This window comes from Plectropomus leopardus, chromosome 24 (genome assembly GCF_008729295.1).
Source record: "Plectropomus leopardus isolate mb chromosome 24, YSFRI_Pleo_2.0, whole genome shotgun sequence".
Lineage (NCBI taxonomy): Eukaryota > Metazoa > Chordata > Actinopteri > Perciformes > Serranidae > Plectropomus > Plectropomus leopardus.
In genome coordinates, this window is record NC_056486.1 from 5,647,930 (window position 1) to 5,667,073 (window position 19,144).

Below are 19,144 nucleotides of genomic sequence, written 5' to 3' on the forward strand. Positions count from 1 at the left end.
GGGCTTGGAATACGGTGTACAATAGGAATACAATAGCAATGGGAATTCCCATATAACATATTTGTAAACTAGTATATTTAAAAAGTTAGTAAACAAATTTGCAGCCTTTTTAGAGGCAAGTGAGGATGGACAAAAGACAACCTAGGTGGTCTATTTCACCGTGGTGGCTATATCGCGACAAACTGTGCCTAAAGTCTCGCGGTTTCTGGATTAATAACATTTTAGATGCGTCGGTCAAGTTGCGGGGTTTTAGCCTGCGGCGGTCCGGAAGTAAAGACATTTAAACGCACTTTAAATGAAAGATTGCAGTTTTATTCCTAAATGTAAACAACAGATGCACTTTTTTGTTATTGTGAAGGGGAAACAATTGAACATGTGTTTTCATCCCGCTTCTTTTTTATTTCATTTACAGAGGAACCGTTTATAACATATTGAAAAAGATGGCAAACTAACTAAAACAAAAATTACTCATTTTTAACAATCCAATTTCTTGACTGAATAAAAGTGTGTATGTATATATATATATATATATATATATATATATATATATATATATACATATATATATATATATATAGTACAACAAAAATAGTTTGTCATAAATTGTGAATAAAAGAAAAGAAAACTCAATATTAGAAAGAAGATTCCATCACTGGTAGTTAGTAGATATAAATTTACCCCACTTATAAATGCAACAAAGGGTCACATCTGATAGCTCTGCTATGTTTGTGCACTTAGGAAACATAGGAAAAACATGTGCTCCTCCTGAAATTCACCTCATGAATGATTTGCATGTTAACAGCTGTGCATTAGGAAAAGTGTCTATATGACTATAAAGACATCATTACAATCTCCCCAAACCCTTTCCTTCTAAAAATATATATATATATTCATTGATTTTTTTTTTTTACGTATTTTTTTCCCATATTTTAATATTTCTTGAGTATTTTTTATCATTATTGTGTTAATTAATGTTATTTTTTAAACTAATTTACTTACAGTTAATTAAATGTGTTTTTTACCTTACCTGTTACAAAAATGTTGATGTTATAAGTCATTTTATTAAAACAATTACATTAAATCAGTGATAGTTGGTAGATATCCATTTACACGTGTTTAGGGTAACATTTAATAATGCTGCCATGTTTGCACACAAAGAAAAATATGATTTCATTTAATTATAGGCACATATTAATTATATCATACAGAATATTTGCATAATTATAGCAAGCTGTTACGTCGATTTATGTTTGTCGGCTTTTATTGTGGCACTGCCGGATGTTTTTGTGTGTTTGATTCGGCTGGCTTCACCACTACATGACGGCTTCACCTCAGCCTCAGCTCTGGAGCAAACCGACATCAGCTGAGTTTGCATGAAGTACCATCCTTGTAGCTAAATACAGGAATTTGCCATCGCGTAAAATTAAAAAATACATTTTGCAAAGTAACGTGTGACTGTTAAACCAATTGAAATAGCTGTCATCCGTCGTAACCACAGAAACAAGAAAGGGGCAAAGGAGAAATAACAGTACATCAAACCCGGCAAACAAAGAGGTCCTTTTTTCAACGACAACATTTTTCCTCCATATTCTCTAGTTATGAGTCATGTGGCCGTCGAAAATGTCCACGGTCTAGAGCAGCAGGTAAGTCGCATCAGTTGAATGTGTTTTGCAGCGATGAAAAGTGTTATAACGCTCGGGATAAACGTTAGCTTACCGGCTAGTCTAAAAACACCGCTAGCAAGATGCTATCGTGTTAGCTAGCGTTGGGTGCGCTTCAATTTTACACCGGCGTGTCCGAGAGAGGCTGCGGTGCGGGGATGACATGGATAACACTATTGTCATTCCGCATTTGAACTGTTATATATGACTTAGTGTGCTACACCAAATAGTTGACTTAAAATATTTTCACAAAGCTGTTCAATACTATCGTTAGCTAAGACAGCCGAATTATTAATTACGCCTGAATGCTACCGGCGGCTCCCCCATGTGAGCATATGAAACGCACCCATCAACTATTATCTTCACTGCGTTTGTCTTGCAGCTTGATACAATAATAAAATGGAGGTATGCAGAGATGGAGCTAGTGGGACTGACACGCAAACAATGCGGTGTTTGGCAGTTTAGCTGATGGCTTTCGGATCATACGCAGTATTTTTACAGTTTGTCATGACAGCGTCCCGCTTAAAGAAATGCTCATTTCTTCTGCGTCACTAGCAACGTAGTCGAGCAGTGTCTGACTGGTCAGACAGTTGGATGGCAACAGAAAAGTACTGTATGTTCTCAGTTGATATTTTGGAAAGCTCTGACAGCAGCGTGTGCACTGTAGCGTTTGATGCACAACATTCAAAAAATTATGCATCATTATTTTTTCAGATAGGATGCAAAAAGGAAGCACTGATGTATTTTTAAAATGGTCTCTCTTGTCTTAGTTCACCAAATGTTGCTGCAGTGTAGCAGAGCATGCAACCCTAGACCTAAATTCAGTGTCTGGATATAAGAGCATCAATTCAAAGTTGGTTCCTGAATAGCAGTTAATTTCTCTGCACAGAAAAAGCAAAAACAACAAATCTGCTGCCTCTCATCACTTTATTTCCTTCTTGTGGAGTACCTAAAACCAACTGTGTGCGGGTTGCTGACGTCACAACAGGATTTCTGCACGTTCAGTGCAAATATTTTAAATTGTGATTATATTCTTAACATGCAAAATAAATAGAAATGAAAAATATCAGTAAGGAAGAAAAAAAAAGTACCCAGCAGTCATATTTAGTAAACAACATAAGTATTTAATGTTAGGAAAGGAGGAAGTAAATACTTAACAAATTCTCCCCCTTTTCATATTTTATCAAATTTAGTTTAATTTAGATCTGTATTTTGAACATACCAAATAAAATGGGAGGCCTTGTGTCCCCACACTTCCACACACTAAGTTTTATGTGGGACTGTAAAGAAACAGCAATATAACTACGTTTGATTCAGACGATTTTTCACTTCATAACATTGCAGTTGACTTTAATATTTTAGCTTTAATAGAATTTATATGTGGTTTCCTGCATAGATTATCATCAGTTATTACTTTGAGAAATCAATCAGTCAATTTCTGCTTAATTCATCAGGAGGTACTTGTTTGAGTTAATATAAAGATTACTAAATATATAAAAAATAAACAACAATAGTCCCAGTACTGAGGCCTGGGGAACCCCATGAGTGACCTTTACTAGTATTTTCGAAACAGTATGCATCGAGCTCTGGCACTGAAGTGAAACTACAAACAATTTCTATGTCCTTTTCCTTTAAATCTGGGCTGTTAAGTGACTGTCTATTGCTGTAATCAGCTTTTTTCAAGAAAGCAGCAGGTTTTGGTGTTCTGCTGAAACTGAGCGTGTTTTCTGTTTTTCTGACTATTTTTATCTGTCTCTCCAGCTCGCTGTCCTAGACTTGAGTGCGGCAGACGGACAAGGTGGAGGCACCAACCGTAAGCAGACAACATGTTTTGCTGTCATTTGCTCTTGAATGTGCATAGACACTCACAAACCTGAACATTTTACCTCCACACGTGATAAACTGTGTTTAAAAAAGATCACAAACAAGGAAGTACTCCACAGAGAATAAATTGGGTGGGGCAGGTTAGCTACCAAGGGGATCCTTCCTTAATTGTCAGGAGTACGACCATTTAAAACTCCTTGAAAAACTAAGACTAATCTGTTCAATCATGATAGCATTAAGTACAGTTTAAATGTGTCACTGACGCAAGATAAATTATGGAAATACATACTGGATTTCCATGTTTTCTAGCTTCAGATTTGCACCATAGATCGATGACCTTTGGGGGTGCTTTACAAGTTTTGAATAATTTCAAATTAACTCCTCAAAGTCTAATAATTCATCGAATGATGTTGGACACTGTCTCTCTCTGTCTGCAGGGCGATACATTCCTCCACATTTACGGAACAAAGACGCTTCCAAAAATGGTGTGTAGCATCAAGTTAAAGCTGTCCTGTGGAGTTTTCTTGTAAACAAACAAAAGGCATAAAGTTACGTTCACATTTCGTGTTAATCGCCACAATTCAGTGTGTGAATCCAATTGCACTTCAGATTTATTCTGAATATTTAGCATTGCTCACATTCTTGTTATCTAGTTAGCACTTGCCTCGCTGGTGCATCGCTACATTTCTTTGCACATCACATTACTGCCATGATCAGTGGAAAAGTGTGAAATTGGTGATTGTGAATCAAGTCACCGCATGCTTGTGTGTCTAAGTATGCATGCAAGAAACAAAATGGGGACCCACTTGTAAAAACATTGCTCCATAATGCTACCAGGGGTTAAAAACTCCACAGGGTACCTTTATTAAGTGTATTTGTTCGTGATGAAAACCACAACTGAAACACTGTCTTCCTGTCCAGCAGGAAATGCCTTTGCTGCTGGTCGACAGGGTGGCTACACCATAGCGCCCGCAGCTAATTGTAAGTTCAACTTTTAACGTCTACTCTGACTTGCAGTTTGCTTCCATGCACTGTTGTTTATCTTGTTTATTGTTACATATAGTTCCATAAGATTCCTGACTTTGGTAACACTCGCTGTTTAATTCTTGTCCTTTTCTCTCTCTTCAGATGGTTGGGATGGGGGGCGCAACAACTTTGTTAATGGCTACCATGACAACCGCATGGCCGGCGGCAACTCGTTTAACGCGGGCCGCCTCGCATGGAGCGTGGCCGAGGGGGCGTCGGTGGAGGCTACCGTGGCAACAGGGGCGGAGCCTTCAACCCAATCAACCCAGCACAGCCTATGGCCTTTGGTGGCTACGAAAATAAAGGTGGGATATTGATTTTACTGTGTGAAACTTAAAGCCCTTTTTCCTTTTATAGTGAAACATATGCAATGCAGGCAACACAGAGGGTCATAGTTATGTTATTGGTATATTGTATAAATTTGAATGCGTTGTGCAGAGAAACACAAAACATAGACAAGACAAGATATCTTCTCAGAATTGGAATATCGTAATACCACAAGTGTTGTCTTTTCCTGGTTTTAAAAGCAGCATTACAGTTAAGTGATGTCATTTTCTGAACTGACCAGACTATACTGGCTGTTCTTTCATTGATCTTTACTCACTTAGTCATTATATCCACATTACTGATGATCATTCATCAAAAATTTTAAAAATATCATTAAATATTTTATGAAACCACCAATAGTCAACCCTACAAAATCTTGACAATATCAATATTGAGGTTTTTGGTTTAAAAAAAAAAAAAAAAAATATATATATATATATATATTTATATATATATATATATATATGTGTATATATTTGGAATTTGATTTTCTTCATATCGCCCAGCCAGTCCCATAATATGTTTTGTGTTAACTTTACAATATGTCTGCTTCTGCTCAGCTGCTCCCATTGCAACTCCTCGGCATGGATCAGGTCACTGAATATTACTTTGAACTGGGCATTAAGTATGCTGATACAGTAGCACTGCTCAATTGGCATGGTGATAACTGAAGTGAAAGTAAAATCAAATGGATTCATTAATCACAGTGGTTAATACTAAAGCTCATTCATTGGCACTGGATGCTTTTGGGCTTCTGTAGGTTGCAGATGCAGCAATAATGAGATGACTCATTCAGGTGCACATACTGAAATAAATGTGTGCAGGGGGACAAAAGTCACAGAGCTAATGTCATACCATTACACTGTGAATATGCAACGTACTAACTGATACTTGTGGCATTTAAGACAATCAATAACTAATTCAGCGGTGCTGCAAACACACTTTTGAGAAATTAGATCTTTAATGCTATCTCCCCAGATTGACAACATTGAGGCTGTGCTGTTTTAGAGCCAAAAGGAGTCGGACAAACCTCTCTTGTTACCTGTTTACTGTATATAGACCTAAACATATGGTTAACTTAAATTTTATATCTTACTTTTGAAGTTTACGATAGAGCATTGCAGTTTTTACTTATCCACTGCAACAAAACTATGGCAAGGGAATGCAGACTTGTTGCGAGGAAACACACAAAAAAAAATCTTGTTAGGAAAGAAAACAGTTATATTTTTTGTACCCTGTTTCTGCACATATCCATGCAGTTTATCTGTGCAGACATTCTTACAGCATTTATGCCAGATTTCAATCCAGCTGAGGTTGACTTCATACCCTGTTGAATTAGCAGTACTAGTATATATTATGAAGCACTAATAATACTGTATGATAACAATTTGTGTTCATTCTCCTGCCAGATGCCGGCGGCTGGAACACCGCCAAAGATGCCTATGGCAGTTTTGGCAACAACCGTGGAAAGTCAGCATTCTTCAACGACAGAGGCAACGCTAACAGAGGGAGGTAAGGAGATGAGACACGCTGAATAACTGCTATCAAAGGATTTCTTTGTTTTCTTTTTTTAATCTTTTCTACCTCCTGTGATCCTCTGTGTGTGTGTGTGTGTGTGTGTGTGTGTGTGTGTGTGTGTGTGTGTGTGTGAGGAGCAACCAGCAACTGTGGTTTGAGTCAAAGTGGCGTTTCAGAAAATGCAGAAAAAAAAACATTTTATAAAAAGTGCGGTTGTCAAGTGTAGGAAAAACATCCCAGCAGCTCCACACGTCATGTACCACTGTCTTTGTGTTCAGGTTCGATCATGGTGGATTTGGTGGTGGAGGAGGTGGAGGAAACAGCCGCTGGGTGGAGGAGTCCAGAGATGACGGAGACTGGTCCAAACCAACACCACGTAATGAACGCCTTGAACAGTGAGTCCTTGATTTAACTCTCAATACTGGAAATATCAGGGAATGCCTTGTTTATATTGGAAGCACACATCACAACTTAACAAATTGGTTGTAAAAGCAATATTAGACAACTGAAGCTTTATTGTTGGCATTTTATGGGATCTTGTGTGGAATAATAACACATAATGACAACTTCCATTTTTGGAACAACTGGAAAATTGTCCCTTTATCCTTCAGAGCATCAAAGTTATTGTACAGTAACAAAACTCCCAGGCAGATTTCCAGTCTAACATCACAATGACTGTGTACCAGCAGGGAAGCATCAATCAAACTGTCTGTTACTACTAGAACTAAAATGGTTTATCAATTTGATATTATTATTATCATTATTATTTGATATTTTTTTTAAGCAAAAATGCCACAACATTCCCAGGTTGAGTTTTCAACGTTGTAAAAAGAATTTATAATTATTGTATATGCATGTTTACAAATATCCAAAAAATAATGATATAGACATATACATAGTGTTTATTTTTCAACAATACATCAAATACATTTGATGAGATAAATCCTTGTCCCTAAGATCATTTATGGGCACCAGATACTTTGAAACCTTGTGTGTTTTCTTTAAATGTGTATGTTTTCCAAAATTAAACGCAGAGGAAATTTTTGGAGCCCAATACTTGGTCTTTTTATGTTATATAGACTAAACGATTAATTGCCAGACTAATCAGTGGATTCACTGAGAGAGAAAATAATCACTCATTTAAAAAACTGCCAAACAGCAGCGAGTGACAGTCATTTAAGATCACAATAGTTATAGCAGAAAAAGGTGTGTTAAAAGACATGTTTTTTTAAATGAGTATACTTATTGTAAATTATTGTTAAATTTTGTGCGTTCTCCTGCTCCGCTCCTCTGCAGTGAGTTGTTCTCCGGCAGTAACACTGGGATTAACTTTGAGAAATACGATGACATTCCTGTCGAGGCCACAGGACAGAACTGCCCTCACCACATCGAGAGTGTAAGCTGCCGTTGTTAACCCGAAATCCAGCAAAATTACATAATATATCAGCTGCATTATTTTCCACCGCTCTTTTTGTTAATGTGTTTTATTGTGTGTGTATGTGCAGTTCCAAGATGTGGACATGGGGGAGATCGTCATGGGTAACATTGCTCTGAGCCGCTACACAAGACCGACCCCTGTCCAGAAATATGCCATCCCTATTATCAAGTCAAAGAGAGACCTCATGGCCTGTGCGCAGACAGGTAGGACACACACACACACACACACACCATATCTCCAGAAACAAAGCAAACTGATATACTGGAGGAAGATTCTTATAACACTATGAAATGATGACTCTGCTGAAGGCACGTGGAGATAGATGAGGTTGACTTTGTGTCTGTAGGTTCTGGGAAGACTGCAGCGTTCCTGCTGCCGATTCTCAGCCAGATTTACACTGACGGACCAGGAGAAGCTCTTAACGCAGCTAAAGCATCTGGACAGGTAAGAAAATATACTGGTGCTTTTTTTTTCCGTCAGGTTCTAAAACAAAATGCATAGATTTTTTTTTAAGTAATGCTCTTTAATTGAAGTATCATGTGTGATGCAGAAAGTATATATCTTTTAGATTGGATAAATTGTATTTATAGTGCATTCAACAAAGAAACAACAAAAAAACATCAAGTTCAAATAGAGAGCAAGGTTGACAAGTAGTGGACTCAGTAATAGTAGACAAAGCTGCAGCTACACAAGACTGTACTGTAGCTTCCCCCGAGGATAATCAGCTCTCTAATAGGGACCGTTTCCTAACACACATTGTTCGGGAGTAAACAGATGCTCTCAGTGTTAGTCTATTATATCAATGCTGAAAACGAGCAGAGACACTTTCATTCAAAGAACAATCACTTTTAATCTGTCAATGAGATAATTCTCACATTACCCTGCAGATATTATTCCAAACCATTTAAGAAAAGCATTTTTTTCGGGTTTATTGTCTCTAATCAGCTGGCAAACATACTGAATAGTTTTTAATGGTATTAATCAAAGCCTATTCTGGGCTGTGTGTGCACTGTGAAGCTTTTGTGTCTGAAAAAATAGATCCCTATGTCCAAATGTATTGATAGGCAGAAAGTATTTCACAAGAACAAGCAACAATGAAAGAACAGTCATTGGCGTTTCTGTTTTTTGTTTTGTCTAATATTTATTATTATTATTATTGATGTGGTTACTGTTATTAATATTATTACCTGATTTTTTAAAAAAAAATGAAACTGAAAAACAAGGAAATTATCTGGAAAAAAAGCTTACAAAATTATATTAATTTTGTAACATAATTTAAAATATGTAATTCTTATAGTTATCTATTTAGCTTTTCTGGCTTTATTTTTGTTTGTTCTCGACATTTTAAAAATAATTCTCTACAAACTTTGTGGAACATCTCTTACCAAGTTTCCCATTGTCTTTTCCACATGCTTTTGAACCATTATTATTGTTATTATTATCATTACTAATATTGTTTATTTATATTATGAGCTCTTCAGGGTGTCCCATCCTCTGGCCTAATATGTCCTGATAGCGGTGAACCTGTACTCTAACTAACTAACTGAAACCACAGGCTCCATCCTGGGAATCTTTGATATGACTGGGCTAAAAAACAAAAAAAAATCAGCTGATACTAAAATGTCATGTTGTCATTTTCTTCCAGGAGAACGGAAAGTACGGGCGTCGTAAGCAGTACCCCATCTCACTGGTGTTGGCTCCAACCAGAGAACTCGCACTGCAGATATATGATGAAGCCAGGAAGGTAAACACAAACACATGAGCATGAAATCCTGAAAAAAGACAAACAATTAATCATGTGCGACTTCAACCTTATTTCTGTTGTCTGTAGTTTTCCTACCGCTCCAGAGTGCGTCCCTGTGTGGTGTACGGAGGAGCAGACATCGGCCAGCAGATCAGAGATCTGGAGAGAGGCTGCCACCTGTTGGTGGCCACACCTGGAAGACTGGTGGACATGATGGAGAGGGGAAAGATTGGACTGGACTACTGCAAGTAGGACATGGGCAGGAGGAGGGAGTGATGGATGAAATATTTAATGGACTGGTTCAATTTATTGCAATTGCATTTTGTAAATGTCAGAGTTTTAGCTCAACGCTACAACCTCTTAATCTTCTGTTTCTTCTTCACTTCAGGTACCTGGTCCTGGATGAGGCAGATCGTATGCTGGACATGGGATTTGAGCCACAGATAAGACGCATCGTTGAACAGGACACCATGCCGCACAAAGGCATCCGACAAACCATGATGTTCAGCGCAACCTTTCCTAAAGAGATCCAGGTACATTTATAGTCCTTTGTTTTGTGCTGCTGTAGCAATTAAAAAGTTTGTTTTTCTTTTGCTGTAGCTTGATTTTAAGGGCCACTTACAAGAGTGCAATCTCACTGAAAGAGAAAAACAAAGCAGCATTAAATAAAGCATTAATATAAATGTAAATTTCACCTCAAATGAAAACAGTAAAACTTTTTTTTGCCTAGACTGCAGTCTATTAATATGAACATTTTCTGCTCCGCCTCCAGATCCTAGCCAGGGATTTCCTGGAGGAGTACATCTTCCTGGCGGTGGGCAGAGTGGGTTCCACCTCAGAGAACATCACTCAGAAAGTTGTGTGGGTGGAGGAGAGCGACAAGAGGTCTTTCCTCCTGGACCTGCTCAGCGCCACAGGTGAGACCGTCACACAACAACAACAGCTCCTCATCTTTAGATGTGTTCAAACATAAAACATCAACCTGAGTCAGTTTACCTAACGCACGGTTAATATTTTCATTTTGCCATCATCATGTTGTCTCCCTCTTATCTCAGCCAGTATATTCCTGTGTCTCATGTTAAGCATAATGTAATTTACAGCAACAGCCTTTTTCAGTGAAAATTCAGAAGTTTCACATAGTTTTGTTCAGTTCTTGTCTGGAAAACATCTAAAACTTTTTCAAGGTAGCATGGGGGGGTTCAATATCAGTCTTTAGGGGCAGATCACACCGAGACGTGTCGCTTGAGTAGTGTCGCCAGCAAAACCACTGTTTCCCTACGATACAGCACATCTGTCGGGTGCTCCTCTCTTGTTGACTAGCAATGCATTTTTCTGGCAGTTTTTGGCCGTGCATAAAAGTTAAAATATTTTCAACTTTTCCATTAAATGCGCAGCATCATCCCGCTCATCAGTGTCACTTTTGGCCACGAGCATGCAGCCCTGCTCCACAGGCGCTCCCAGCTGTTTTTCCAGACGGGCTTCCAAGGCGTTTTTCGAATGGTCGCGCCTGGCATGATGCGTCTCGGTGTGATTGGCCTCTTATACCTTTGCTCCAGTGATAGCTGTGGCTGAAGCGCTATGTTGTGTGTTGTCTGTCAGTCCATCCCATTCTCGTGAATGTGGTATCTCAGAAATGATGAGAGGGAATTTCTTCAAATTTGGCACAAATATCCATTTGGACTCAAGGATGAACTGATTAGAATTTGGTTATCAAAGCTCAAGGTCTCGGTGACCTTTTGTCCGTCTCTTTCTTGTGAAAGGCACTGAGGGAACTATTTCAAATGTTGCACAAATGTCCACTTGGACTCAACAGTGAATTGATCATATGTTGGTGGTCAAAGGTCACTGTGACCTTGCATCCATCTCAATCTTGTGATTGTGATATCTCGAAACAGCTTGAGGGAATTTCTTCAAATTTGGCACAAACATTCACTTGGACTCAATGATGAACTGATTACATTTTGGTGGTTAGACCTCAAGGTCACTGTGACCTTGCACCTGTCCCGTTCTCGAGAACCCAATACTTCATTTGAGTTTCCTCAAATTTTGCGCAAACATCCTCTCTGACTCAAGAATAAACTGATCAGAATTTTATGTCAAAGGTCACTGTGGCCACTTTGGCCAAAACTCAAGAATTAACTTGCTTAATATGATAATATTTTGCATAAATGCCTTACAATATATAATGATGAAGGGATTAAGTGTTTCTGCAATTTCAGTCTTTCTGAGCATTAGCTGTAGGGAAAAAAATGCAGCTTTCATCTAGTTGTATATTATTTTCTTGGCCCCAGGAAGGCACCAGTTAGGATGTTGCATAAAAAGAAAAAGTCATTCCTACTCTAACTTTCACAAATATTTTTTTTCCTTCCATTTTCAGTGGAAACTATTTAAAATGACATGTTTGTGGTTGGCAAAGTAGTCATTATTATTTGTAGTAAAACAACAGGAACATCAAACACACAGAGTTGGTTTTGTACTGCTGATTGAGTGCAGTTGACATGTTGGTGGTTTGGTGTGGTTTTATCCCAAGTCATCCCCAGCGAGGTACAGGACAATACAGGAGACAACATAGAGAAACCTGGTAAGATCCTCAATGGGGAAATGTGTATCTATTTCATATTTTAAGATAATTTTGCTTGCCCTTTGATGTTCTTCTTTGTGGATAGAAAACCCTTTGTTTATTCAGTTATTTTGGTTTTGTGTATCATTTCATGGGTCTAGTTTGCTGAGCTTAAAAACATGCCTGCTGTGTTTTTTTTCTTAGTTTGTGGCATCTTTATTTACGGTATTTGGTGTCATCATGTCAGACCCCAAAAGCCTTGATGGAGAGAGTCTGGTTATGTTGTAATCTCAAACAAATGTTGGCCAATTGGTCTTCACTTTATAATCAAAGAGTTTATAGAGAAAGAGGAAGAATGATAACCAAACTCTTTTCATCAGCGGCTCTCATCACAGTTCCTGCATAACAACGCCACGGTGTTCATACAGTTAGCTATTGTTTGTTGTAATTATTATTATTTTTTCCCCCACACTGCACTCCCTGCTGCCTGTTGGACTGTTTTGTTCAGAGAAAATTCTGTACTCTGATGTGATGTGACAATCTAAACTTAGTAAGGTGCATGTTAAGATATCTGTATCACACCAGGGAGTGAAACAGCCTCAGCAGTCGGTGTATAACCTGCCATTGAGACTGAAAGAGTGACTGATAAACTTGTTTTTACACTGAAGGATTTGCATGTCTGTGTTTAAACATATTTTGTAATGCCAAATGCAGAAGAGACACTAAGATGGTTAATTTCAGCTCAAGAATTTTTGAAGACTTTAGATGTGTTATGGACCTCACCATGACACAAATTTAAGCTACCTGAAAAAATATTAAAGCAGCAGAAAAGAGTAAATTTTATTGTTCTCAATGGGAAATTTGTTTCGGACGTAGAGCTTCAGTCTGTTACTTTACACAAAAATATTACAAAAACTACATAAAAACATCTTAAAACATACAAGACAAATGACTATACATTTGACATTGACAACAAAAGTAAAATATAAGAATGTACTAAAGTAAAGTACTAAACTTCTTGTTTATTTATTGCACATTGCTCTGTTGCAATAAGATTTAGCATTGAAGTTCAGCAGCTTGATTGAGGTTGAAACGATAGCTTTTAGCGGTTTGATTTGCACTTTAAAGAGTAGGCATGCTGAGAGTCTGCAGTGATTTTTGTTGCTCATTTCATAACTGGCTACTCATACAGACTCTGTGTGGGTTTATATATGTTCTTACCTTTTACCTTCATCGTTGTTTTGTGCATGCTGGCCAGTGTGCTTTAGAGATATTGTGACTTGTGTCAAAAACTTCAGATTGTGTCACATCACATTGTATCAAAATGTCACAAAGCTATTTGCAAGCTGACTTAATTTTTTTGTCAAAGTATAAGTTTTGATTGGTTTTGCTTCAGGTGTCCTCAATCCATGTTGCCAAAATCCATTAGTCACAAATCAGATCCACATCATAAATCGAAATGGCAAGTGTTAAATGTATTTTTTGCCAATGATCCCTTTGGGTTACGAGGTCATCTAATGTGTTTATCTCCGAGCAAGATACCTCAACAAAAAAAGACAAGTGTGAAGTTTCTTATATTCTTTTGTAGATACTTACCTTCACCAATTTTGATGATCTCCTGAATTTTAGACTTTGCAGTGTTCAAAATCTGACACTTAAAAAAACAACAACTTGCAGCTACTTCTCAGGAAAGCAAATTTTGTGACCACCATGATCTTCCACTCACCTTTAATGATTAACCTCAGGGGTCTTTTCTCTCGGTCCATCAGGTAAGGACTCGTTGACTCTGGTTTTCGTGGAGACCAAGAAAGGCGCAGACGCCTTGGAGGACTTCCTGTATCGGGAGGGCTACGCCTGCACCAGTATCCATGGTGACCGCTCCCAGAGAGACCGAGAGGAGGCCCTGAGCCAGTTCAGATCAGGAAAATGCCCCATTCTGGTGGCCACAGCGGTCAGTAAAACTAAAATCTTTTCATGAAAATGGTGAAACTTATATGCCAGAAAATATTTTAAAAATGCTGTTTTGGGCACTTCAGAAACTCACATCATTTACAAGTGAATAGTATCACAGCATGTGAACATTTGTGAGTGACCTTTTTTTGTCTTTCTTACAAACTTAGGTTGCAGCTCGTGGCCTGGACATCTCCAATGTGAAACACGTCATTAACTTTGACCTGCCCAGCGACATAGAGGAGTATGTCCACCGTATTGGACGTACGGGACGAGTTGGAAACCTGGGTAAGACTATAGCTAATGTCAGTTCGTGGTGCTATTCCTATGTCGTGTGTGACATAATCTAAAGCTGTGATTTACTGCTGCCGTTACTGTTTGACCCGCAGGACTGGCCACATCGTTCTTTAACGATAAAAATGGGAACATCACAAAAGACCTGCTGGACATCCTGGTCGAGGCCAAACAGGAAGTTCCCTCATGGCTCGAGAGCCTGGCCTATGAACACCAGCATAAGAGCAACAACAGAGGACGCTCTAAGAGGTATTCATACTCATCGTCTCCTCATAATAGGTAAATGTTTATTCTATGAATGTTAATGCTATTTAAGGGTGTCAGCCTGTCAACATTTTGCCCAAATGCAGTGAAGTTCACTTTGCATTTGATTTTACCATCAGGTTTTCTGGCGGTTTTGGAGCACGTGATTATCGCCAGACGGCCGCCGGAGGCACCGCTGGAGGCTTTGGAGGACGTGGAGGTCGCAACCAGGCAGGACATGGAGGAAACCGCGGGTTTGGAGGAGGTGAGGATCTGGTCCTCAGATTTGACTATTACAACAAACTTAAAATTACTTTTGACTTTTGGTTAATTGAGAAAACAGTATTTCACTGCTGGAAAGATGGCAGAAATAGATGCTTATATGGGCGGTGGAGGTAATCATTCTGTGTCCCCTCGATCAGTTCAGAGGTTTTTGTGGGTCCCTGAATGCAGCACAGGTAAAATTCTTCCTGACTTTTACTTTTTACTTTACTAAAAGTACATGAAATAATGACCCAACAGGTTTCACTTTCACTGTGCCTGGCACTCTGCTGCTCCGTCTGTGCAGCAAGAGCATCAGAAAAGCAGCTCAAAAAGACTAAACTTGATGACGATAATGTGGCGGTGTGACACAATCAAATGGATGCGTAGGAAACCCTGGATGGTGTTTTCATAAAACAAGGCTGTCAATGCAGTAAAAAGATGGAAATACTTTTGAAATTAGTGCTACATCACCAGAGAAAATGGAGATATAGCACTGTGGCATTTTCTTTTGTTTTATAAGTAGAAAACCTGCAACCACCAGCCTGCACCGAGCAGCACCAGACCAATAAACACTCCCACTGGTGAGCAACGTAATACATGCTTATCTGGTTTGACGCTGTGAATCATGTGGCGGCCAACTTGTAACAAACAGTCTAGTATTATAGTTTGACACTGAGTTAGTCTTAAAGACACATTTTAGGTGAGAACTATTAAACACAGGAACATAATTTTGGATCATATGTGCCTAGATTTAATGTTTTTTTCTAAGTTTTTTAGGCAAGAAATAGGCAATACAACAACAGAATCCTGGAGTATATTTGATCAGCACTGTGTTTTACAGTTTGATCTGAATTTGATCCGAATCTGCTTCTGTACTCTTTGTGTCCGTGATGGCGGGCAACAACCTTACAGCCAGCAAAAATCTAAGGTGGAGGGAAGTTTATTAAAATTCATTTGCACATACTACCCGTATTGTTATAATACAAAGCTGGCTGAAAAATCAGCAAAGCGTATCTTGAACTTGGCTCCTCTGTTTCCTCCTTCTCAGGTGGTTTCGGTAACTTCTACACCAGTGATGGCTACGGTGGAAACTACTCACACTCACAAGTTGACTGGTGGGGCAACTAGGTTCCTCCTCCCCTCCTTTCCTCATTCCTCTTTCTTCCTCTCACTCATCCTCCTTCCTTTCTCCACACTGTTGTCTGCACCCCATCCGTCTCCTCCCCTTCATTAACCCCGAGACCCAACGTGCATGTTATTAAACTATTTATACTCATTTATATAGCCTTCCTTCCATCCCTGTGCACTCAGATCTTTTAATTCTTTGACTTTTCTCGTCCTTTCCATCTCCACCTCCGTCTTTACGGTCGCCCATCTCTTCTTCTCTTCGTTTCTTAAATCCTGGTAAATCTCACCTTGTACAATAGGCCACATTATAAAGGGATTCTTTAACTTTAGGTTGTTATTTTTTAACACATCCTTTGGTTCCAGTGAGGACATTTTGAACTTTTCCCTCTGTGGCAAGTGCTTGAAGAAAAATAACCAGATGAAGTAAGGTTCTAGTTGTTCCTTTAACCCGTTAAGATTAGATGGACATGTAAGAGTTACAATGAGTTAGTCCTACGAGACAGTCGTAGAAGACCAGGGGGGAAATTCTTTTTTTTCACTTTAGTTGTGAGTTTTGGTTTCATCGTGTTTTTGTCTGCATTCACCCAAAGCCAGCCAGGCGTCCTGTTGTACCTTCACATGACATCTTTGTTTGTAACGCATGGCCATGTTGTAAATCACCGGCCAAAAACTTTTCTAAAACATAGCGCAGAGATAGGCAAGATGTCAGTTCTGAGCAAAATATGTCTGCATATAAATTCAAAGAATGGGAACTGGCTGAAGTCTCCTTCATTTACATGATAGATACTAAACAGCGGCCACAGAAACAGAAATTTTTATTATTTTTTCACCTTTTTAAAACATACTGAAGTCTTGATTTACAGAGATCTGAGAAAGATGTCTAACAGAGACCGGAGGGACAAGGGGGCTGGACAAACTGAAACACCCAGCCGCTGGGACGGCCATTAATAATGATGCTACAAACAGTCTTCAGACTGTGAACAGCATTTTCTTTGTTTGAAACAAAACATAATGGAGGATCATTTGTTTCTGTACTGTGCCTTTAAGAATTTGAACTTTGTCTCTTATTCCTGTTGTTTTAATTGCCATAATCCGTTAAGTGGCTACAAGTATTGGCCAGCTGTGACTAAAAAAATGTGTATTTAATGTCATGTATAGGTTTAAACATGTTTTTCTTTATTTCTATTTGGAAGGAAACAAACTAGGCTTGAACTAAATCAAACCTTGGCAAAAAAAAATAACTGTGATGAGGAAACTCAAAGCAATTCCTTATCTTTCTATTGGAGTTCAAATTCATCAGGTCTCTGATGAGCTGATTCCCAAAAGCATATTACCACTGTAACCTTATTTATAGACAGACCTTCATCCAGAGTGACAAAAGTGAGACAAAAAGAAGTTCCATCTGTCTTACTCCAAAAAAGAGTTAATTACAAAAAAACAAAACAGATTTATTTGCTTTATTAGCCTGTGAGCGGAGATAACAACAGTGGTTTTATGCTTTTGGGAAACCGAGTCCTACTAATTGACCTATACGTCACATGTACAGCTCTGGTTTGAGCTTGAGTTTGAGTTTCTCAAAGGCATCTTGTCACTAATTGTTGGGTAACACGTCATCTCAGAACAACTGAGAGAGAATTTGGCCCTACCAGGGTAGCAGCAGTCATGTTTCTTCTCGAACCATTCAGACGTGGTTGTTAATAAAAGATATTTTCTGGTTTAATTTCCAGTTTTGCTGGTATAGTCTGTTGTTAAACTTTAAGCAGGTTTCATTTTATGCAAACCAGTTGAACCGGCATTTGTCATTATGCCAAATTTAAGAAGTAGCCCACATCATCAACCTGAGCTGACAGTAATAAGCAATATGACAATATGATGAATGTAATATTATGCTAGTTATGTTAGAAACAGACTAACGGAGCCTCAAGTTTCTGACAGGCAGTGGGCAGTTTACTGTCAAGCTGAGCACCGGCAACATGAAAGAGATCAAATTTCATTAGAGGTGGGATGAGCGCCCCACAATTTGCTTTTTTACGACAACATTAATGTGTGTTTTTGAGGTGATGAGAGGAGAAATGGCAGAGTTGATCTCTCAAGAAATCTAAAACTGTGTCAATATGGCAACATTTGGGATTTGAAGGTGATGAAAGAGGTGCCCTAACTGGCCACGAGCGATGTGGTGTGCTGTGTTTAGCTGAACTGTTGTTGCAATAGTGAGACGCTCATTTTCTGTGGAGACACAGTGTTGTTACATTTCACTCGGGAGCACCTGCTGAGTCAAGTGCGACACTTTGTGGTAAAATTCAATATACTGGTCCGGTATTTGGATTAATATCAAACCGGTTTGAAAATATTTACGCTCTAAGAGCAATAATTTTAACGTCAGTGCTCCTGGATAACATTAGCAAGAGGGTCCCACAGTCCAAAGACACGCATGTCAGGTTAATTGGTGAGTGTGACTGGTTGTCTGTCTATATGTGTCAGCCCTGCGATAGTCTGGTGACCTGTCCAGGTTGTACCCCGCCTCTCGCCCAATGACAGCTGGGATAGGCTCCAGCTCCCTGCTTGTCCCTTAATAGGACAAGCAGTTACGGACAATGAATGAATGAATGACATTGAAACCACAACATGACTGCTGCTGCTGAAAACAACAGTTACCAAATGTTACCAGCTGCTGTTGAGTTGACTCTTAGTGCCACGATGCTCTTAAGAAGGCAGGCTCCGCTTCCACCACAAAACACTAAAACCCTTGTTTGCCAAAAGCTTCTTTCAAGGGGATACACAACTAAAAGACTTAAAGAGTTCAAAATTTTCTCGCTCACTCTATCCTGGAGAGTTACATGAAGAGTCTTCTCTAAAATAAGTCATTCCAGTTTATTCGTTATGTCTTTGAGATCTGCCGAGGTCAGGGATAAAAGTAAAGACTTGGATTATTTAGCCTAACCCATTTCACAGCAGAGAGAGCGGGGGCTTCCCAGAGGATGTAACGCCACACTTCCAGAGCACATTTAGCTATGTCCTGTCTTATTGTAATATGAAGTATGAAAAAATCCCAGTTGAAAGGATTGGCACAGGAAGACATTGCTCACTTGCATCATATGTTCAAGTTTTGAGTATTGCTCGATGCAGCAACCCAGTACCAAACAGTATCCAACTTTTTCTAGTCAAAC

The 19,144-nt window shown here is 38.9% G+C and overlaps 1 protein-coding gene across 1 annotated transcript; it reads left to right on the top strand.

The window, feature by feature from the left end:
* Positions 1-1,439: 1,439 nt before the first annotated feature.
* On the top strand, positions 1,440-17,825 carry LOC121962865 (ATP-dependent RNA helicase DDX3X-like). Its single transcript, XM_042513186.1, is given in 21 exon segments — positions 1,440-1,643; positions 3,423-3,474; positions 3,923-3,970; positions 4,407-4,466; positions 4,614-4,688; positions 4,691-4,816; positions 6,248-6,350; positions 6,635-6,751; positions 7,653-7,752; positions 7,862-7,997; positions 8,141-8,238; positions 9,440-9,538; positions 9,626-9,786; positions 9,927-10,071; positions 10,311-10,455; positions 12,069-12,119; positions 13,868-14,049; positions 14,219-14,336; positions 14,438-14,591; positions 14,726-14,850; positions 15,898-17,825. Coding segments are annotated over 21 exon segments (2,220 nt in total). The 5' UTR covers positions 1,440-1,598; the 3' UTR covers positions 15,978-17,825.
* The last annotated feature ends 1,319 nt before the right edge of the window (positions 17,826-19,144 follow it).